Source organism: Dendrobates tinctorius, unplaced genomic scaffold, assembly GCF_039654945.1.
Source record: "Dendrobates tinctorius isolate UK_male_01 unplaced genomic scaffold, ASM3965494v1 ptg000083l, whole genome shotgun sequence".
In the NCBI taxonomy this organism is placed as follows: Eukaryota; Metazoa; Chordata; class Amphibia; order Anura; family Dendrobatidae; genus Dendrobates; species Dendrobates tinctorius.
In genome coordinates this window covers 16,883,748-16,907,577 of record NW_027361751.1, presented here as the reverse complement: position 1 = coordinate 16,907,577, position 23,830 = coordinate 16,883,748, and the positions used below count along the sequence as shown (strand labels likewise).

The window sequence follows — 23,830 nt, the reverse complement described above, 5'->3', positions numbered from 1 at the left end:
ATAGGGAAAAAAACACATGCTTTTTTTGCGCTAAAAACCAGCACAAAAAAATGCAAGTGTGAAACCAGCCTTAATGTCACCAAAAAATTAAATATAAAGCTATGCAAAAATTAAAGGTTTTCCAAAAAGGCCATAGAGTAAAACATGTCACTTATATCGCACAGCGAACAATGTAAATAAAATACAAATTTTCCCACGATCACTCTCCCTCGTGTTGATCTATTATTATCCGAGCACCTATACTTCAACAAAATAGGGATCAGAAGATTCAGCTAATAGCGCTGCCCAAGGAAACTGGTATATGTGCAATTCCTAATATATTTTCCAAGATTCATGAAGGAGACTATGGGGCAGACATTACCCCCCTGGTGAGATAAAAGAATACAGATGAAATAAAACACAGAATGTCCACAATTACCTTTCTGAGCTTTCGCCGTGATTTCAAAGTATTTCACAGTTAAATCTTGGATAGACAGCACGGCCATGTGAGCTTTTTTCTCCCAGTCTCCATCTTCCTTCTTCAGACTTTCGATCCGCCTGGGTCCCAAGTAATCATTTTCTATAGAGATCTGTCAATAAAACAAAAATAAATCCTGTTTGTATAAAACTTTTATAATCTCAGCATCAATGTATTTGGCCCATAATGAGTTAAGGCTCATTAAGTGCAAATGAGTGTTATGAGAGAGGTTTCACTGGGGCGTGTTCTTCCTCCCCCTGTATTTTCACTGGGGCGTGTTCTTCCTCCCCCTGTATTTTCACTGGGGCGTGTTGTTCTTCCCCCTGTATGTTGCTAACCAATCTTAAGCAGGGAACAACACTCAAAGAAAAGAACACGCCTTCATCATAGTTTAGCTCATTATATGAGATGTTATGATACATTCCAGATTTCTTTCCCTAACCTCCAGCATGAGTCAGTGAGGGAGGGCAGTGCAGCAGAGTTTAGCTATATCACATTACAAACTCTTCTATCAACTTCCTCGACTTATACCACAGTGACCTCTGCTGTACAGCAATCTTCCCTGGATCCCAGCACCCCTGTGATCATCTTCTTTAGCTTCACTGGTTCAAATTGTCTGGGAAGAAGTAGCTTTCCTAATGCAAGTCTGATACTCAGACCCAAGAGCCATACACTTATATTGAGAAAGTGACTTCCTGTTTACACATGATCTCTGTTTGAGACGCTAGTATGATTTTGGATCACACTGTACGAAAGAGGACCAAAGAAAGAAACTGGAAACTGTAGACTATGGCAAGCGGTAAGTACCTTAATGCACTCCCACTACATTACTACATAATTAGAAGAGATTAGGAAAAAAAAAAAAAAAAGCAGCTAACTAGTATATAGAAGTCTGTGTGATGAGGTTGGAGGCATTGGATCCACGAACCATCCATCTACTCCCATTCTCCAACGGACATCAGCAGCTGCGCACACACTGGGCACACATTTGCAAATCTAATCTATCTTTAACCTTCAATATTTGCATGAACAGGATTACCATAGACCTATGAAAACAAGTCTTCCTCATATCTATACCAGGGGGACCAAATAAACCTAATACAAGACAATCAGAAAACAAAGCCTTAACATGAATAGAACAGTGTATAACAGGATATCAGAAGAGAAAGGCAAAGGACACATGACAGCGTTACAGAGGAAGAAAAATGAAACACAAAATTACAGATCAAGAAATGTGAGGTTTTATGTAGTTTATTCTGCACAGCAGAATAAATAGTTTGTGCTTCAAACTTTGCTGCATGTTGCCAAATGGGCATGGTACTTCATGTGGAGGCGGGATGGGGAGAGGCTGGCAGGCGGAGGCGACTGGCAGCTGCCTTGTTTGTCAACACTACTACATTAATCCCTTCATTACTGGAGGTATATTTGGTTTTGCGTTTTTGTTTTTTTTTTTTGCTCCCCTTCTTGTCAGAGCCATAACTTTATTTTTCTATCAATATGGCCACGTGAGGGCTTGTTTTTTGCGAGACGAGTTGTACTTTTGAACAACACCATTGGTTTTAAACTTATCGTGACCTGAAAAAATTGGAAAAAAATTCAAAGTGTGGTGAAATTGCAAAAAAAGTGCAATCCCAAAGTTGTTTTGCTTTACTTTTTTGCTAGGTTCACTAAATGCTAAAACTGACCTGCCATTATAATTCTCTAGGTCATTACGAGTTCATTGACACCAAACATGTGTAGGTTCTTTTTTAGGCTACTTGCACACTTGCGTTCCTTGGAGCTGCGCATGGCCGCTGCCAAGCTCCGCCCCCTGCAGTGCCGCCTCCAGTTAGCTCCGTTCTTTTGACGGTGCGCCGACCTGCGCCAAACGCAACCTATTGCATTTTGGTGGGCTCGGCGCACCGTCAAAAGGACGCATGCCCCGCAAACGCATACCTGCGCACGGCCTGCGTATCCAATGCTATAGATAGGGTACGCAGGTCGCATGCAGCGTCATGCGCCCATAAGCGAAGCTAACCGGAGGAGGTGCGGCAGGAAGCGGAGCTAAGCGGCGGCCGTGAGCAGGTCCAAGGAACTCAAGTGTGCAAGTAGCCTTATCTAAGTGGTGAAAAAAAATTCCAAACTTTGTTTAAAAAAAAAAAAAAAAAAATTGCGCTATTTTCCGATACCTGTAGAGTCTCCATTTTTCGTGATCTCGGGTTGGGTGAGGGCTTATTTTTTGCGCACCAAGCTGACGTTTTTAATGATACCATGGTGGTGCTGACACAATCTTTTGATCGCCCGTTCTTGAATTTTAATGCAGTGTTGCGGCGACCAAAAAAACGTAATTCTGGCGTTTTTACCTTTTCTTGCTACGCCGTTTAGCGATCAGGTTAATCTGCTTTCTATTGATAGATTGGCGATTCTGAAAGTGGCGATACCAAATGTGTATGTTTGTTTTTTTATTGTTTTATTTTGAATGGAGCGAAAGGGGGGCGATTTGAACTTTTAGGCTGCGTTCACACATCGCGGCTTTTCCACGTTTTCGCAGCGGATTTTGCCGCGAAAACGCAAAAAAAAAAAAACAGCATCCCATGCGATTCCGCAATGTTGTGCTAATGCTGCGGATTCGTGGTAAAATACGCAGCATGCTCATTAATTTGCAGAATCGCAGCGATCCCGCACCCATAGGATTGCATTGTTCTGCTTACTTTCCGCATGTGGCTGTGCCCACCATGCGAAAAGCAGAACATTTGTGGATGGTACCCACTGTCCGGAGGAGAGGAGACTGTCCTCCGGGCTCTGGGTACCATATCCCTGTAAAAAATAGAATTAAAAAAAAAAAAAAAAAAAAAAAATATTGGGTTATATTCACCTTCCGACGTCCCGCGCAGCGTCCCCAGGCTTCAGCGATACACGCGGCAGCTCCCGTTCCCAGTGATGCATTGCGATAATGACCTTTGCTGACGACGCGTCTCTCGATCATGTAGCGATCTCGCGAGATCGCGACGTCAAAGGTCATCGCCGCAATGCATCACTGGGAACTACTTGTCGGAGCATCGCGGAGGCCTGGGGACGCTGTGCGGGACGCCGGAAGGTGAATATAACCCGATTTTTTATTTTTTTGAATTATAAAAACATTTTTTTTCACTTTTGAAATGCTTCAATAGTCTAAATAGTCTAGAACAGACCTGGGCAAGGGGCGGCCCCCGGCCCACCCACTGCCTGTGACCGGCTCGCGGAGGGGTCCGAGACTTCTCTGGTTCCTGCTTTCCTCATGAATCATTCATGAGGAAAGCAAAAAGCAGAGGACTCCCGGCAGATGTGGCGGTGAGCGGAGCGGACCCTGACCTCCTGAGAGCGGCACAGAAACATTGCCTCCAGCGCACCGCCCACACACCAGACCTGCGGCGCTGACTGGTCGAGGCTGCAGGGGGGCGTGGCCTGAGAGAGGGCTGCGTAGATGCCGTTGGTGGTGTCTGCTTGCAGCAGTATACATCAGACCACGCCTCCAACTCTGTGCTAAAACGTGCGGGAGTGGTGTGATCTATACTGCTGCAAGCAGACCAGTGAGACTGGTGCAACGTAAGGCTAGCATCAATTACTTTAGACTGGGTCTGGAGTGGGTGTTTACTGCTGCAGTTTTATTCTTCTCTCAAGGAGGAAAACTTTCCTAACCTAAGGAGGCATGCTCAGAGGATGTTAGTTCTCTTTGGATCTACCTACGTATGTGAACAAACATTCTCACTGATGAAGTTCAACAAATCCAGATCCTCTCTCAGTGATGATCACTCGTGTGCTGTTCTTCGCATATCCACCTCAGATATTGAACCTAACTTCAATGAACTTGTTCAGGCCCAAAACAGGCTAGATTACTCTCATTGAAGATTTTCATGTTATTGAAATGTTTCATTTACTGTTCTTTACTAAGTTAAAGGGATGCCGGTCTTTAAAAAACTAACATGATATCTTGACCTAAAATAGCAAGTTTTTCCAAACACTGTTAAAGTTAACAATTAAAGTGAACAATCACAAGCTGGTTGCAGTTCATCATCTCATCATTAAATAAAGATGTAATTAGGTCCTTCATATTTTCATTGTATTGTAAATCTTTGCATTGTTTAACATACTGTTTGTTTATGAAAAGATCGCATTGGGTACAACTGAGTTAATTATATTAGTCCGGCCCTATGACACCATCCCAATTTCTAATGCGGCACCATGGCAAAATTAATTGCCCACCCCTGGTTTAGAAGCTGCCATAACCCTATTGGAATTGTTACATGCTGGCGATGATCAGATCGCCTCCATGTAGCAGAATACCTCCCTTACTATGAGCGCTGACCACCGGGTGGCACTCATAGTAATCCAATAGTGACAACCATAGAGGTCTCTCCAGGTGAACTTTGGTTGTCATGCCAACCCATCGGTGACACGTGACGGGGGTCACCGATGGGCGAATTTCCGCTGCGATTGCTGGAAATGCATATTAAATGTGGCTGTTAGCATTTGACAGCGGGATTTAACAGGATAACAGCCACAGGAGGATCGCGATTCCTCCCGCGGATGTTAGCGGCACAACTGATAGATCAGTCATTGGTCATTAAGGGGTTAATCTAGTTCGTCCAGATTAAGGCCAGGTCCAGATGAGTGTAAACAAAATAGTTTTAAAATATCCTAAAGTCCTAAATGATATAATAAATTGGGCTCAGTAGTTCAGTGCAGGATGTGCAAAAATGTTTTCATAGTAATTTGGGAAAGTGATGAAATGTCCTATAAATGTCTGTTCTGTTCCTGATCTAAGGATCTCGGCTTTTAGTGGAGATGAATCTGTGCTGCACTTTACGTCCATGATAACTAGTGAGGCATGGCTGTGGAGTCAGGGAAATTGAGGCGTCGGAGGTTTGGCCTACCAACCCCACAGCCCTGATTGGAGGATTAGTAAACCTGCCGCCATGTAGTTCTCCATATTTGTGAGCTCTACATATACCACTGATTGGTAGCTTTCTGTTCGAGTATATACTGTACATGGGCAATAAGTTGCCAATCAGTGACGTGGGCAGGGATATTCAGAGCTCTGCAGCAGAGAAAACAGTGATTTTATCAAAATGACAGGACACAGCCCAGAAAGTGACATCACTCGAATCGCCTAGTACTGCAGCGATAATCTCTTGCTGATAAAACAATGATTGTATTAAAACTGCAGCAAGCTGCTGAGCAAATGAAATCCCTAGAATCAGGTTCTCTGCCCCCACATTATGCTATCAGATTAAATAGCATCAATTTAATAACAGATCCCCTTCAAGCCTAATGTTCTACGTCCACACCACTGTTGATAATACAAGTCAATGACTGAGCTCCAGGTGCCATTCAGGAAGCCCCCAATATACTGTAGTAACCGTAATCAATAATATAAAGCCATGAAGTGGGAAATACGTCACACTATCGTATAAGCCACTGCTAGAGGCTGTCCATCACAGGAAATCACTGAAGTCCAAGGATCAAGCAGCTCTGAAGGTTTTCCAGATTGGATTTAGATAGGGTTCACATCATTTTGTGGATATTCTGCAGAAATTTCCAAATATATACAACATATTTTGTCTATAAATTTCCATTCATAAAACAGATCATATGTCAGAGCTGTGGTCAGGCAATATATTCTCTATTTTTTTATGAAAAGAAGATATAAATACGGGACAGTTTCCACTTGCCATAGTGTCCAGATTAGAAACGTTTCTGATTAATCAGATATATAAACGTACAGATCTCCTACATGTGATAAGCAAGGGACCTAAACTGCCACTAAAACTACAGTACACCGGCTAGAAGTGCACTTTGTGGATAGCTCTCCATCATTTGTGATGTTGTATGCAGATCAGTGGGGCTGCTACCGACGGGATCCATACAAAGCCTTAGAAACAGGGGTCCACACCAAGAGAATTGGATAGGTGTCCAGCCCCTAGAGGTCATTGGTGGTACTAACAATCCAGAGTGCAACTAGAGGATTCGAGCTCGGGTCACAGTCACAGCTCAATATTAGCTGGGAGGCACAAAACTGTACTTTACCCTGAGAAACAAAAAGCAGCAAGAAGTGTGAATTTTCCTGCTAGCTATGCAAATGTCATGGATAAGTATCGCTGGGCATTAATTAAAAAAAAAAAAAAAAGCAAAAAAGCACTCTGGTCCACACTGCGTGAGATGGGATTATTAGTACTACCGTCACTGCCTCAGTGATATAGTGGGAACAGGACCTTAGGGAATGCAAAGGCAAATATTACAAAGTGCGGTATCACTGCAGAATTGCACACTTAAAGGGAATCAGTCGCCAGGTTTTTGCTCCCCCATCTGAGAGCATGATGTAGGGGCAGAGGCACTTATTCCAGTGATGTGTCACTTATTGGGCTGCTTAAAGCCGTTTTCATAAAATCACTTTTCTGTTCTGCAGATCGACCGATTCTTTGAACCCTGCCCACACCACTGATAGGCAGCTTTCTGCCTATGCACAGTGTACACAGAAAGCTGCCAATCAGTGGTGGGGTTATACAGATCATAAACATGGAGGACTACTTGACAGTAGCTTTGCTAGTCCTCTAGTGATAATGTCCTACTGCTAAAAAGTGATTTTGTCAAAACCTTTCTTTTTATTTTACAAGGGAAGGGGGGGGGGGGGGGTGTAACGTCACATAAGGGGTTTTCCAGGTAGCAGACAACCCCTTTAAGGGTAGCTTCCTTCCAGAAGAGTGTTTTACAATAGCCTTTGCTTCAGTCATCTCCTCCTGAAAAAAAAGAGAGAGTGGGGATAGTAGTCCCAGCACAATGTAGTATAATCGTACACATTAATAAGTGGGAGTGGCACCTTACATGTGCCCCACTATACCCACCACCAATGAGGGGCCTGCTAAGCTCATCAATCTTGGCTGGGAGAAAGCTTTAGCATATACAGATGAAGTTACAGCAATACACATATTTATGAGGTCCTGGGTGAGTTTGGTGTTTTCCACTGTAAATGATAAACGCTTTATATTTTCCCATATATTTTATTTCTAGTTTATCATTAAGGGAAGTACCAAATGTTTGGCGCATAAAATGCTCACCCACAGTCTTCCCTTAGTTACATCAATACATTTCTGCCTTTCATTACAGGAAGTTGGGTCACTGGTCTCTCATCCAGTCTGATACTCGGACTGGCGTGTAGACAGGAAGTCAGTCTCTAACCTCCTGTGAGTCACAGGATGACTTCATCACCTATCTGATCCCTCCTGACAGCTTTCAGACTCCTCCCTTACGCCTCAAGCTCCGCCCTCCTCATTCCACTGTATTTCCCCCCAATGAGCTAAAGATCTGGGTGAAGACACTGTATAAATGAAAAAATGTCTGACTTTGCTGCCCATGGCAAATACTTAGACAGCAGCTTTCACTTTCGAAGAAGAAAAACATTATTCTGCTCTATGATTACTGATATTTAAGAGCAAAAAAGAGACATTATCTTGTAGCTTCATAAATGTGACTATTATTTGTATGCATGTACTTTATATAAGAGAACAGTGATATAGTAAGGGGGATTCTGCTGTATATATCACATAGAAGACACTGAGATTGCTATACGCACCACATAAGGGACACTGAGGCAGCTATGCACATCACATAGGAGACACTGAGGCAGCTATGTACATCAAATAGGACACAGATTGCTATACACATCACATAGGAAACACTGAGGGAGATATACATGTCACCTATGCACATCACATAGGAGACACAGAGTATGCAGTTTTTTTGCATAGGTCATCAATATCAGATCAGTAGGTTTTAGAGATCTGACAACTGGCAGAAGCTGTTCGTACACAGAGCACAACCCCAGAGGTCCAACAAACGGTTTTGTGGACACTGCTGCGTACCGAAGATCAATTCATAGTCAAACGAATAGGAGCTGATGTGTACTACTGGGTAGCAGCCACTAAACAGGGTGGCAGAGCGGTGGTAACAGAATGAAATACAACCACTGCTCCCGATTTTGCATCACGGTCTGTATAGAGTTCAATGGCAAGGTAAATTTTGTACGTTCAGTAAATAATATTCTATCAGTGAAATATATAGTTACAGCAAGGACAGATACTATCAATGAAAATATAAGTTTTAATACGTACCAAACAAAAATGTGCATACCAACCACAGTCAAAAACATGATACAAAAAGTGCTCAAATAACCAACACACAAAGAAAACAAAATGGTCTCACCTTTAAGATGTCTTAACGAGCCATCAAGGTCCACAGTTAAAATATGAGGGGGGGAGGGGGGTGTCCTATCAAGGGCAATACCCATTAAGTGGAACCTTAAAAATTAGGGTACTGAGAAATAACCCAAATTAAGGACTACTCCTCCCTATTAGCGGAGTGAATATTCACTCTGTTAAACAGGCAACACTCTGCTTATAGGGAGTAGTCCTTAACTTGGGTTATTTTCTCAGTACCCTAATTTTTAAGGTTCCACTTTTTGGAATTATTTACCGACTCCCCCGAAATTGTTTGATACTCCCCTGATGAGCCCACCTTCACTGATAGACGAAACATGTGGGGAGGGAACGCTAAGACACTAGTGAGGGCAGGAGCACACTTGGGTACTTGTCCTTGTTAGGAAGGGAGATTTTGCACGGGGTATGACAGGGTTATCTTCAAGAATTTGAACCCACCCCATTTTTTACAAATGGACCTATGACGCCTCATTCAAGACATCTAATCGGTGAGACCGTTTCATTTTGTTTATGTGAGCTGGTTATTTGAACACCTTTTGTATAGCATGTTTTTGACTGTGGTTGGTATGCACTTTTTTATTTGGTACATATTAAAAAAAGTTATGGTTTTACTTGATAGCATCTATACTTGCTCTAACTACAAGGCCAATTTTTGGAATACCATCTTAAAGAACATGAAACGATGATCGGACTGCAGTGCATCTATTATATCTTTTGCACTGAGGTTTCCTTCAGATACGTGTATTTCTATAATGACACTGTTGTTTGTCGGCTTTCTTCTCCAAAGATGTAAAAGAATTTTAATTGAATGTGCTATTCCGAAATCAAGCCCACGTTGTCAACTTGTATCGAAAGGAAAGGAGACATCAAAGGCTATAACTACTTGACACAACTGGGACAATCTTAGCAAGACCCATATTTCTTATATAATGAGATTACAATATGTAACTAAAGGGAAAAGACAAAAAGTCACTGATAGGTAAGAAGTAAATAAAACCATACTTGGTTTGTTAGTCTCCAGAAACATCACTAAGTGTTATCAGATGCAACCAGATAATGGAAAGCTATGGCATTTTTTTTATTTTTTTTTAAATAATGTCTGTGTTGCCCCCCCCAATGTCACCAGGTATACTAATAGGGGGGGGGGGTCTCTATAAGCAGACACAAACCCATTCAGCATGAAGGTCCTGAAACAGAGTTCTGTTCCTGTGTCTGAGAAAGAGGAGGCAGGCTGGATGGTAGTATAAGGAGCGCTCGAGTGGGCCAGGACAGGAGCTGCTCTCTCCTCTTTGGCTCAATTACTACAGCCCCCCTCCTCGCCGGTGACAATAAGACATCATAGGAGTCTTCATGAAGCAACTCCTTTAAAAGTTTAACTGTGGTTTTAAGTGAACTTGCAGCAGGTCTGTGGTCTCTCTAATATCTCCAACACTCCATTCCATAGACTTTAATGAGCAGCAACCGCTGCCTGATCCCTTAGTGAGCTTATTATCTTTTTCCACTAAAGACAGATTTTACCAAAAGTAACAAGAGGAACTGATCATTTGAGGAGCAGAATAGAGGCAATATCTGTAATAAGATACATTACAAGAGGTTTCCCATCTTCACCTGTTCTATAGATTTAAAACAAAAGTAATTAAAACAATGGTTACTGTCTAATATTATAGTTTTTATATATTCCACCAAGCCCTTGAAAATTGTCCAACAGGCCCTACTTATATCACAGAGCAATCCGCCAGCACCCTCCCATAGAAGTGACTGGGTTGTGAAACACAGATGTCTGGAGCTCCGGTTCCTGACCTCTCGTCTTGTCAGTGTGAACCCATCCCATCCTGTGTAGATAAATGCTGCTCACTGAGTAACAGAATGACTCTCTTAAGGCTGGGTTCCCACGATCCAGAAGCAGCAGCGCTTTGGGCACAGCACATGTTCGCTGCGTCCAAAGTGCTGCAGACTACTGAATGCAGGTGAATCCGCATGTGTTCACTGAACCGTGCGGATTCACAGCGTCCAATACATTGTATAGGTGAAATTTATCTTGCGGGGGAAATGGAGAGACACGCCACATGTCTGTCTCTGTGGGTGAGCCGCAGGCGTCTGTGGACGCATAGTGGTCATGGGATTTCTTGAAATCTCATCCACTTTGCTGTAACATCTGCATGCTGCATAAGTCTGCAGCGTGAAAACCGGAGCAACTCCGGATCGTGTGCATACCCACACCAATACTACAAAATGTGCAGAATAGAACAGTGATCTCTGTGTTCATCCCGTCCACTGAGGTTCCCATCACCTGACTGAATTCCTACTGCCTGACCATGGCCAGAATGAATCAGACAGCCAAGTCTCTGCCGGCTTCTCCTTACCCTGCTCCCCTTGACTTCACAGGTCTCTCTCGCTCTATAAAAACAGATCAGGGGAGATCTGTCAGAGTAAGAAGCAGGGTGAAGTCGCTGGTGACCTGCCTCAGACGCCTCTTCCCAGCCATATTGTCCCAGGCTGACTCTTAAAAGTATGTTTTCTATGAAACGCTGCAGCATTTCAAAGCAGTTTTGATAATTTCCTCTGCTGCAGATCTGGCAGTTCCCTGAATGCAGAACTCTGCATACCACAGTCCACAACACTGATTGGGAGCTTTCTGCGGACACTGTGCATAGGCAGAAAGCGGTCAGTGGTTCCAGCGGGGTTATAGAGAGCTCAGCTGACTTTTGGGAACAAGGATAGGAAATTAAAGGGAACCTGTCACCAACTAAATACAGTCTAATCTGCTAGCAGCATGTTATATAGAGGAGGAGGAGTGGAGTAGACTGATATATAGTTTTGTATAGTCTAAGGGCTCAGACAGACAGCCATATAACTCCTGCCAGGATCGCACTGGAATCCTCGTACTGGCTGTCGGCTCTCCTGACCTGAGCTTGACAGCCGCATAGAAATACATCATGCTGTCATGCTCAGGTCAGGAGGTGCAGGCCAATCCATCCGTGCAGTGCAATCATCCCACAAGTTATACCACCTGTCTGCGCCCTAGTCAGCGCATCATTTAATCCTCTGCTTTTTCTGGGATCTTCAGGTCCAGTGATCCCTCCATTCACACTTGTATAAAGAAAGCTGTCAGTCAGTGATCGGACCTCCACTGGAGATTAGAGGTATAAGTGAATAAGTTATACTGAATCTTATCACAAAACTAAAAAACAATATGCTCTGCTGCTCCTGCTCTATAACACGGGGCCTGCAGTCCTGGTAACAGGTTCCCTTTAATGTTGGGAAGGTGCATAGGATGATGGGAAAGTGAAGAACCCAAGAAAACTCATAGCTGTAGAAAATAATCACAGTGTATTAGTAATTCAGGACAGTGCGGCCAATTATTCAAGGCTGGAGTTTTGTACCCCAATCTTGATCCAAAGTGCCCTACTGTAAAATGTGCCAAAATCATTACAGGGAACTGCCCTGTGCCTTGTTAGTGATGCAATGTAATTTTTCCATTACAAACGGAGCTGTAATTAAGTACAAAATGCACTTTTTATATACAGTGCCTACAAGTAGTATTCAACCCCCTGCAGATTTAGCAGGTTTACACATTCGGAATTAACTTGGCATTGTGACATTTGGACTGTAGATCAGCCTGGAAGTGTGAAATGCACTGCAGCAAAAAAGAATGTTATTTCTTTGTTTAATTTTTTTTTAAATTGTGAAAAGTTTATTCAGAGGGTCATTTTTTATTCAACCTCTCAAACCACCAGAATTCTGTTTGGTTCCCCTAAAGTATTAAGAAGTATTTCAGGCACAAAGAACAATGAGCTTCACATGTTTGGATTAATTATCTCTTTTTCCAGCCTTTTCTGACTATTTAAGACCCTCCCCAAACTTGTGAACAGCACTCATACATGGTCAACATGGGAAAGACAAAGCATTCCAAGGCCATCAGAGACCAGATCGTGGAGGGTCACAAGGCTGGCAAGGGGTACAAAACCCTTTCCAAGGAGTTGGGCCTACCTGTCTCCACTGTTGGGAGCATCATCCGGAAGTGGAAGGCTTATGGAACTACTGTTAGCCTTCCACGGCCTGGACAGCCTTTGAAAGTTTCCTCCCGTGCCGAGGCCAGGCTTGTCCGAAGAGTCAAGGCTAACCCAAGGACAACAAGGAAGGAGCTCCGGGAAGATCTCATGGCAGTGGGGACATTGGTTTCAGTCAATACCATAAGTAACGTACTCCACCGCAATGGTCTCCGTTCCAGACGAGCCCGTAAGGTACCTTTACTTTCAAAGCGTCATGTCAAGGCTCGTCTACAGTTTGCTCATGATCACTTGGAGGACTCTGAGACAGACTGGTTCAAGGTTCTCTGGTCTGATGAGACCAAGATCGAGATCTTTGGTGCCAACCACACACGTGACGTTTGGAGACTGGATGGCACTGCATACGACCAAGAATACCATCCCTACAGTCAAGCATGGTGGTGGCAGCATCATGCTGTGGGGCTGTTTCTCAGCCAAGAGGCCTGGCCATTTGGTCCGCATCCATGGGAAGATGGATAGCACGGCCTACCTGGAGATTTTGGCCAAGAACCTCCGCTCCTCCATCAAGGATCTTAAGATGGGTCGTCATTTCATCTTTCAACAAGACAATGACCCAAAGCACACAGCCAAGAAAACCAAGGCCTGGTTCAAGAGGCAAAAAATCAAGGTGTTGGAGTGGCCTAGTCAGTCTCCTGACCTTAACCCAATTGAAAACTTGTGGAAGGAGCTCAAGATTAAAGTCCACGAGACACCCAAAGAACCTAGATAACTTGGAGAAGATCTGCATGGAGGAGTGGGCCAAGATAACTCCAGAGACCTGTGCCGGCCTGATCAGGTCTTATAAAAGACGATTATTAGCTGTAATTGCAAACAAGGGTTATTCCACAAAATATTAAACCTAGGGGTTGAATAATAATTGACCCACACTTGTATGTTTAAAATTTATTAAAATTTAAATGAGCAACATAACTTTTTGGTTTGTAAGATTTATGCATCTGTTAATAAATCCTGCTCTTGTGTGAAGTTTGAAGGCTCTAACTTATTTGCATCTTATCAAACCTGCTAAATCTGCAGGGGGTTGAATACTACTTGTAGGCACTGTACAGTTGTGCTCAAAAGTTTACATAACCCGGCAGAATTTTTGCTTTCTTGAACTTTTTTCAGAGAATATGAATGATGACACCAAAACTTTTTCTCCACTCATGGTTAGTGGCTGAGTCTGTGTATCCACCAGACTTCTGAACAACACAACTGATGGTCCCAACCCCATTTATAAGGCAAGAAATCCCACTTATTAAACCTGACAGGGCACACCTGTGAAGTCAAAACCATTTCCGGTGACTACCTCTTGAAGCTCATCAAGAGAATGCCAAGAGTGTGCAAAGCAGAAATCAAAGCAAAAGGTGGCTACTTTGAAGAACCTAGAATATAAGACATTTTCAGTAGTTTCACACTTTTTTGTTAATTATATAATTCCACATGTGTTAATTCATAGTTTTGATGCCTTCAGAGTAAATCTACAATTTTCATAGTCATGAAAATAAAGAAAACTCTTAGAATGAGGCGTGTCCAAACTTTTGGTCTGTACTGTATATATGTAATCGATATTACATAGTGTATTACATATTTACAATTTATTACAGTTTTTTTGTGTTCTAAAGTTGTATTCCAATAAATAATTATGTTCTATCTAAATATCTTGATTATTGTATCATAAAAATGATTAAATGTCTGATGTTCACATTGTACTACAATAAATTTTTCACATAAATATAAGCAATATATGTTGGAGTTGGAGTCGGTGTAAGGGAAATTGAGGAGTCAGAGTTGCAGGTTTGGCTTACAGACTCCACAGCCCTGGTTTCCACAGTGTTGAGCGGGGAGCCGCGCATGCGCGCGAAGTGCAGGTCCCCGCTCAACACTACACAAGTGCAGCCGGCTATACTCTGCATATAAAAAGTATATAAAATGCATTTTGGACATCATTACAACAGTTTTTAATGTACATTGTGCCACTAACTATGCACTGGGGACAGTTTACATGCATGAAATGATGTGACAGGTTCCCTTTGAAAAGCATGTGACTCGTTTAGCCATCATGAATCAGTATCAGAAATATGATTTAATCTTAATTTACATCTATTTGTGCCAAGACTGAGATTTTTTGTGACATGCTTATCCCATGCACCCTCTCACTCACCTCCACCAACTTTCTGACAAAAATGCCAAAAAGTTGCAATATTTTTATACAACTATAAATGTCACATACATTTTATGACACAGTAAACAGTTTTACACTAGACATCTCTGCAAACTGATGAACTCTCCCCAGTGTCCTGTCAATTGGTACCAAGTAGATCACATCTTCAAGACTGCGTAGCCCTGAGCTAGAATAATACATCTCAAATTATCGGGCTACCTTCACAGAAATGATTCTACACTGATCATACAGGGTTTATAGCCGGTTGATATTACCTAACCACTTGTCCTCTTAAAGCACCTCGCTAACTTTTTTTTTTTTTCAGTGCCGGAGTGGAGCTTTAAATATAAGGCCCCTGCCCCCATTCTTATACTCACCTTCCAGCGGCTTCACCTTTTACTGACGCTGCTCGGGACCCATCTTGTGTCCGTAACTTCTGACTGGCCGGAAGACAGAAGATAGGTCACCAGGGCTCAATGGAAGTCTATAAGAGCCAGAACGATCCTCTCAGATGCATTGAAACATGACCTCCGGCACGCTTCACGAAACAGTGTGGTTGCCAGCAGGTCACTTTTCACCGGAGACCAATGGGAGCAACACTGGAAGTAGATTAAGGCGGCGGCAGGAGAATGTGAGACAGGGGAATTACATTTAAAGCACCACTCTAGTGGTACAATTACAAAAACACTGGAGTGGTGCTTTAAGCTTCCTTACAATATTTCCAGTTTTTCAGAACTTCCACTAGCAAACATCAGTAGTATTGGAGTATGCTTTTTTTGTCATATGTATCTTTTTTCAGTTTGTATCATTATTAAAACGGAGCCTGTCGCACAAAAAATTACATTTAATCTACCGTATTTTTCGGATTATAAGGCGCACCTTTGTTCCCCCAAATTTTGGGGGAAAGTGGGGGGTGCGTCTTATAATGCGAATCTGTGTGCTGCTGTGCTATAGAGTGGGGGGGCGGCTCTGGCATGGGGTCAGGGGGCTGGGGTGGGCTGGCTGCGTGCTGCAGAGACAGTGGGAGGTGCTGTGCTCCCGCTCATTAGGCTCATGTAATATTCACTGCACCCGCAGGTCCTATTGGTCACATCATGGAAGGTCCTGTAGCTACAATGAGCTGCCTGAATGAGCAGCAGCTGCGCGTGCCCTCGCAGGAGGATCTCAGCAGACACAGGAAAGCCACGGGGGAAGCTGGGAGCAGGAGCCATCATCAGAAGGCGAGTCAACTATTTATTATTTTATCATGTGCTTGCCAGCAGGGGGGAAATATAGGGACAGGAGCCATGTGTGACAGCAGGGGGGGAATATAGGGATGGGGGGGGACAGTGTGTGCCAGCAGGGGGAATATATGAACGAGGGGCCATGTGTGCCAGCAGGGGGAATATAGGGACGGGGGGGGGGGGGGACAATGTGTGCCAGAAGGGGGAATATAGGGACGGGGAGCCGTGTGAATGCCAGCAGGGGGGAATACAGGGACGCGGGGGCTGTGTTCGTACGAGCAGGGAGGCATATAGAGAGAGGGGGGCCATGTGCGTGCCAGCAGGGGGGCATATAGTGACCGGGGTGGGCCATATCCAGGATGGGATAGGGGGTCTTTGTGCCAGCACAAGGGGGCAATGTGCCAGGATGGGTGTTTATAGGTACCAGGATAATAATAATCTTTATTTTTATACAGCGCTAACATATTCCGAAGCGCTTTACAGTTTGCACACATTATCATCACTGTCCCTGATGGGGCTCACAATCTAAATTCCCTATCAGTATGTCTTTGGAATGTGGGAGGAAACCTGAGAACCCAGAGAAAACCCACACAAACACGGGCAGAACAAACAAACTCCTTGCAGATGTTGTCCTTGGTGGGATTTGCAACCAGGACTCCAGCTCTGCAAGGCTGCAGCGCTAATCACTGAGCCACTGTGAGGGACATATAAGGTATATGATTTGAAAGACGGTCACTGACATTATAAGACACCTCCATTTAACAAAAAACAACTTTCTCTTTTTCTTCACCAAATTTGGGGGTGCGTCTTATAATCAGGTGCGTCTTATAAAGCGAAAAATACGGTTCTTGAGCAATCCTGTAGGGGACTTCGACTTAATAAAATGCATAAGTGCAATATAAAATTTCCTTTTTTTTTTTTTTTTTTTTCCTAACTGCACAAGAAAAAAAAAAAAAAAGTTTTATTGTGTATGCCCTGCATCTTCCGCACTGACACTGCAGGTCACACAGTGTCAGTCTGGGTGCACTTTCATCCTTCTCTGTCTGCTGCGCTCGCTTGCACACATGATCCCACAGTAGTGAACAGTCATTGCAGGCAGGAGTGATGGATGAGTGCACACCTGCAGTGACTTTGTTTAGAAAGGTCGGTTTGACACCTGAGGTGTTGGTGCGGCAGCTGATTCAATTCAGGCAGTATTTTCCCTAAGCACCCAAAAACGGTCAATTGCGCTAAGGTGAGGTGAGCAGCATCTCGATCGAGGCGGTAGAACGATGCACTGAGCCCCTGGCCATGGCACGGGTGCAGAGAGGAGCCCTTTTATGTATATATTACATAACTGTTCTCTGATCAATTAAAGGAAGGAAATCCATACTGAATTTAAGCGTTATCATCTACCGGTGCTTCTCAGAAAATTAGAATATCATAAAAAAGTTAACTTCAGTTCTTCAATACAAAAAGTGAATCTCATTCTATAGAGTAATTACAGGGTGATCTATTTCAAGTGTTTATTTCTGTTAATGTTGATGATTATGGCTTACAGTCAATGAAAACCCAAAGTCATTAGCTCAGTAAATTAGAATACTTTATATCACCAGCTTGAAAAATGATTTTAAAATCCAAAATGTTGGCCTACTGAAATGTATGCTCAGTAAATGCACTCAATACTTGGTCGAGACTCCTTTTGCATCAATTACTGCATCAATGCTGTGTGGCATTGAGGCGATCAGCCTGTGGCACAGCTGATGTGTTATGGAAGCCCAGGTTGCTTTGATAGCAGCCTTCAGCTCGTCTGCATTGTTGAGTCTGGTGTCTCTCATCTTCCTCTTGACAACACCCCATAGATTCTCTATGAGGATAAGGTCAGGCGAGTTTGCTGCCAATCAAGCACAGTGATACTGTTGTTTGTAACCAGGTATTGGTACTTTTGGCAGTGTGGACAGGTGCCAAGTCCTGCTGGAGAATGAAATTTCCATCTCCAAAAAGCTTGTCGGCAGAGGGAAGCATGAAGTGCTCTAAAATTTCCTTGTAGACGGCTGCGCTGACTTTGGTCTTGATAGAACACAGTGGACCTACACCAGCAGATGACATGACTCCCCAAACCATCACTGATTGTGGAAACTTCACACTAGACCTCAAGCAGCTTGGATTGTGGCCTCTCCACTCTTCCTCCAGACTCTGGGACCTTGATTTCCAAATGAAATGCAAAATGTACTTTCATCTGAAAACAACACCTTGGACCACTGAGCAACAGTCCAGTTCTTTTTCTCCTTGGCCCAGGTAAGACGATTCTGGTGTTGTCTATTGGTCATGACTGGATTGACACAAGGAATGCGACACTTGTAGCCCACGTCCTGGATACGTCTGTGTGTAGTGGCTCTTGAAGCAATGACTCCAGCAGCAGTCCACTCCTTTTGAATGGCCTTTCCTTAATCCTTTCAAGGCTGCGGTTATCTCAGTTGCTTGTGCCCCTTTTTCTACCACACTTTTTCCTTCCACTCAACTTTCCATTACTATGCTTGAATACAGCACTCTGTGAACAGCCAGCTTCCCTAGCAATGACCTTTTGTGGCTTTCCCTCCTTGTGGAAGGTGTCAATGACTACCTTCTGGACATCTGTCAAGTCCATGATTATGGAGCCTACTAAAACAGACTAAGGGACCTTTTTACACACTTAGGAAGCCTTTGCAGGTGTTTTTGTTAATAACTCTAATTTACTGAGATAATGGCTGTAAGCCATAATCATCAACATAAACAGAAATAAAAGCTTGAAGTAGATCACTCTATGACTATATAATATAGGAGATTCACTTTTTGTATTGAAGAACTGAAATAAATTAACTTTTTGATCACATTCTAATTTTGTGAGAAGCACCTGTATGTAAGGAGCTTAAACATCTTCAATAATAACAGTAGCTCACTTGTCAGGGACACGGACTATAAAACTTTCAGGAAAGCATCACAGCTACGTATCATAAATTGGAGGGAGGGGGCAGATTCACAGGTCAACTCCATTAGTCTGGACCAGAGTGGATTGCTCCACTTTAGTATAGGATATGTGGACTAATGCAGCAACCTATAGGAGCCACAATATTTAAGAGAGTTGTCCAGGTTTGGGATGAAAGTCTGCACTCTGACAGCAGACTTCAGAGTCCTCACAGAGCACACTGTCAGGATTCTGCGGTGCTGGTGATCACATGACAGACTTAGAATCATAGAATCGTAGAGTTGGAAGGGACCTCCTGGGCCATCTGGTCCAACCCCCTGCTCAAAGCAGGATTCGCTAAATCATCCCAGTCAGATGTCTGTCCAGCCTCTGTTTGAAGACTTCCATTGAAGGAGAACTCACCACTTCTCGTGGCAGCCTGTTCCACTCATTGATCACTCTAACTGTCAAAAAGTTTTTTCTAATATCTAATCTGTGTCTCTTCCCATTCAGTTTCATCCCATTGCTTCTAGTCTTTCCTTGTGCAAATGAGAATAAAGTTGATCCTTCTACAATGTGACAGCCCTTTAGATATTTGTAGACAGCTATTAAGTCTCCTCTCAGTCTTCTCTTTTGCAAACTAAACATTCCCAAATCCTGCAACCTTTCCTCATAAGACAGGGTTTGCAGACCGGTCACCATTCTGGTCGCTCTTTTCTGAACTTGCTCCAGTTTGTTGATGTCTTTTTTAAAATGTGGTGCCCAAAACTGGACACAATATTCCAGATGAGGTCTGACCAAAGAGGAGTAGAGGGAAATAATGACTTCACGTGATCTAGACTGTATGCTTCTGTTAATACATCCTAGAATTGCATTTGCCTTTTTTTCTGCTGCATCACACTGTTGACTCATATTTAGTCTGTGATCTATTAGTATACCCAAGTCTTTTTCACATGTGCTGTCACTTAGCCCTATTCCTCCCATTCTATATATGCTTTTTTCATTTTTATTGCCCAGATGTAGTACTTTGCATTTCTCCCTGTTAAAAACCATTCTGTTAGTTGCTGCCCACTTCTCCAGTTTATTTAAATCTTTTTGAATCCTCTCTCTCTCTCTCTTCTCTAGTATTAGCTATCCCTCCTAGCTTTGTGTCATCAGCAAATTTAATCAGTTTACCCTCAATTCCTTCATCTAAATCGTTGATAAAGATGTTGAACAATACAGGGCCCAGGACAGAGCCCTGTGGTACCCCACTTGAGACATTCTTCCAACTGGATGTGCAGCCATTTACGACCACTCTTTGGGTCCGATCACTAAGCCAGTTATGAATCCACCTAACAGTTGCCTTGTCCATTCCATACTTAGTCATTTTTTCAATAAGGATTGTATGAGAGACTTTGTCAAATGCTTTGCTGAAGTCAAGATATACTATATCTACAGCATTTCCTTGATCCACCCAATCAGTGATACCGTCATAGAAGGAAATTAAGTTAGTCTGACATGACTTATTAGTTAGAAACCCATGCTGACTCTGTTTAATCACTTCATTCTTATCCAGGTATTGACATACATGTTGTTTAATAATTTGTTCAAAGATCTTTCCTGGTATAGAAGTCAGACTCACCGGCCTATAGTTGCCTGGGTCCACCTTCTTCCCCTTTTTGAAGATAGGAACAACATTTGCTCTTCTCCAGTCTTCTGGCACTTCTCCTGTTCTCCAAGAATTTTCAAAGATTATGGAGAGGGGTTCAAAAATTTCTTCTGCTATCTCCTTCAGTACTCTGGGGTGTAATTCATCTGGACCTGGAGACTTGAATTCATTTAGGTTAGCTAAGTGTTTCCTCACTATCTTTCTGTTTATAGATATCCTGGATTCTTCTATTCCCTTAATAGGACAGTGAATAACAGTTGATGTTGCATTTCCTTTCTGAGAGAAAACAGATGCAAAATAGGAATTTAAAAGTTCAGCCTTCTCAACATCCTGTCTTACCATTTCATCATTTTCATCCTGTAAAAATCCTATAGCATCTTTGACTTTTCTTTTACTTTTGACATATCCCCAAAATCCTTTATTATTGCTTTTGACATCTCTTGCAAGCCTCAGTTCATTTTCAGCTTTAGATAATCTGATTTGTGCCCTGCAGGTTCTGCAGACAGCATTATATTCTTCTTTAGATATGCCTCCCTCTTTCCATTTTATAAACATTTTTTTCTTCCTTTTTAGCATGTGCTTAAGTTCTGTGTTCATCCATCCTGGTTTCCTTAAATGCTTCCTATTCTTCCCTCTTTTCGGAATTGTTAACAACTGTGCTTTGAGAATTTCATTTTTCAAGATTTCCCATCCTTCCTGGACATTTTTGTCTTTAAGGATATCTTGACGTACATACGGTCACATTTCAACTAGACGTGCTTGGCTTCACTCAATTCACTTGTATTTGGTGAGGTTGCGCACTTCAAGTCGGAATGTTGCGGGATTATGTAATTGATAAAAATCGCAAAGTGCCATAGGGTCTTATTCAAGCAAAATAGCGACGGTGCAATAAGACTTTTGCTCACCTGATGGGGGAAAAAATAAATTACTGATAGGGGTTTGTTAGAAGTCTCCAAAAATAATGGAAGCAACGGAGAATATCCTCAAAAAGCAAAGAGATGAAGCTGCGACTCAAGGAGAAGTCATTATTATGGGGGACTTCAACTACCCTGAAATACATTGGGGAACCGAAACCTGCAGTTCCAACAAAGGTAATAGGTTTTTGACAACTATGAGAGACAATTACCTTTCACAACTGGTTCAGGACCCAACAAGAGGGGGGGCACTGCTAGACCTAATATTAACCAACAGGCCAGACCTCATATCAAATGTAAGGGTTGGGGGGGTCACTTGGGTAATAGTGATCACAAATTAATAAGTTTTCATGTATCCTTTAATAAGATGTGTAGTAGAGGGGTTACAAGGACACTCAACTTCAGGAGGGCAAATTTCCAACGGATGAGAGATGATCTTGGTGCAATTAACTGGGACGATATCCTGAGACATAAAAATACACAAAGAAAATGGGAGACGTTTATTAGCATCCTGAATAGGACCTGTGCACAATATATACCGTATGGGAATAAACATGCGAGAAATAGGAGGAAACCACTATGGCTAAATAGAGCTGTAAGGGGTGCAATAAGAGATAAAAATAAAGCATTTAGAGAATTAAAGCAAGTAGGTAGTGATGAGGCATTAAATACAGAAAATTAAATTCTGTAAAAAGCAAATCAAAATAGCAAAGATTGAGACAGAGAGACTCATTGCCAGAGAATGTAAAAATAATCCTAAAATATTCAACTACATAAATAGTAAGAAACTAAAAAATGATAGTGTTGGCCCCCTTAAAAATAGTCTGGGTGAAATGGTGGACGAGGATGAGGAAAAAGCCAATATGCTAAATGACTTTTTTTCAACAGTATTTACACAAGGAAATCCCATGACGGACAACATGATCAGGGATAAAAATTCTCCACTAAATGTCACCTGCTTAACCCAGCAGGAAGTACGGCGGCGTCTAAAAATCACTAAAATTGACAAATCCCCGGGCCGGATGAGATACACCCCCGAATACGGCAGGAATTAAGTACAGTCATAGATAGACCATTATTTTTAATCTTTAAAGATTCCATGATAACAAGGTCTGTACCACAGGACTGGCGTATAGCAAATGTGGTGCCAATATTCAAAAAGGGGACAATGGAAATTATAGGCCAGTAAGTTTAACCTCTACAGTGGGTAAAATCCTGGAGGGTTTTCTAAGAGATACTATACTGGAGTATCTGAAGAATAACCTCATGACCCAATATCAACATGGGTTTATGAGGGACCGTTCCTGTCAGACTAATCTGATAAGCTTTTATGAAGAGGTAAGTTCTGGACTGGACCAAGGGGATGCAGTGGACGTGGTGTACATGGACTTTTCAAAAGCTTTTGATGCAGTGCCACACAAAAGGTTGATACATAAAATGAGAGCAATGGGGATAGGGGAAAATATGTGTAAGTGGGTTAAGAGCTGGCTCAGGGATAGGAAACAAAGAGTGGTTATTAATGGAGCACCCTCGGACTGGGTCATAGTTAGCAGTGGGGTATCACAGGGGTCAGTATTGGGCCTGCTTCTTTTTAACATATTTATTAATGACCATGTAGGGGGGCATAGAGAGTAGAATTTCAATGATTGCAGATGACACTAAACTCTGCAGGGTAATCAATACAGAGGAGGACAATTTTATATTACAGGAGGATTTATGTAAACTAGAAGCTTGGGCTGATAAATAGCAAATGAGCATTAATGGGGATAAATGTAAGGTCATGCACTTGAGTAGAACAAACAAGATGTATAATTATGTGCTTAATTGTAAAACACTGGGCAAAACAGTCACTGAAAAAGACCTGGGTGTATGGGTGGACGACAAACTCACATTTAGTGGCCAGTGTCAGGCAGCTGCTGCAAAGGCAAATAAAATAATGGGATGCATTAAAAGAGGCATAGATGCTCATGAGGAGAACATAATTTTACCTCTATACAAGTCACTAGTGCGACCACACTTAGAATACTGTGTACAGTTCTGGTCTCTGGTGTATAAGAAAGACATAGCTGAACTGGAGCGGGTGCAGAGAAGAGCAACGAAGGTTATTAGGGAACTGGGGGGGTCTGCAATACCAAGACAGTGTTAGGAACGGCGGAACGCACTAAATAAATAATAAAGTGCGTTCGCCGCTCGCGGTCCACAGTGCAGAAGGCGTTAACAC

General features: G+C 42.6%; 1 protein-coding gene across 1 annotated transcript in view; it reads right to left on the bottom strand.

Moving 5' to 3' along the window:
- The window catches only part of JMY (junction mediating and regulatory protein, p53 cofactor), an 85,862-nt gene that overhangs the window by 47,682 nt on the left and 14,350 nt on the right, over nucleotides 1–23,830 (bottom strand). Inside the window, exon 3 of the mRNA XM_073584159.1 lies at nucleotides 419–569. Within this exon, the coding sequence (XP_073440260.1) occupies nucleotides 419–569 (151 nt within the window). The remainder of the gene's footprint in view (nucleotides 1–418; nucleotides 570–23,830) is intronic.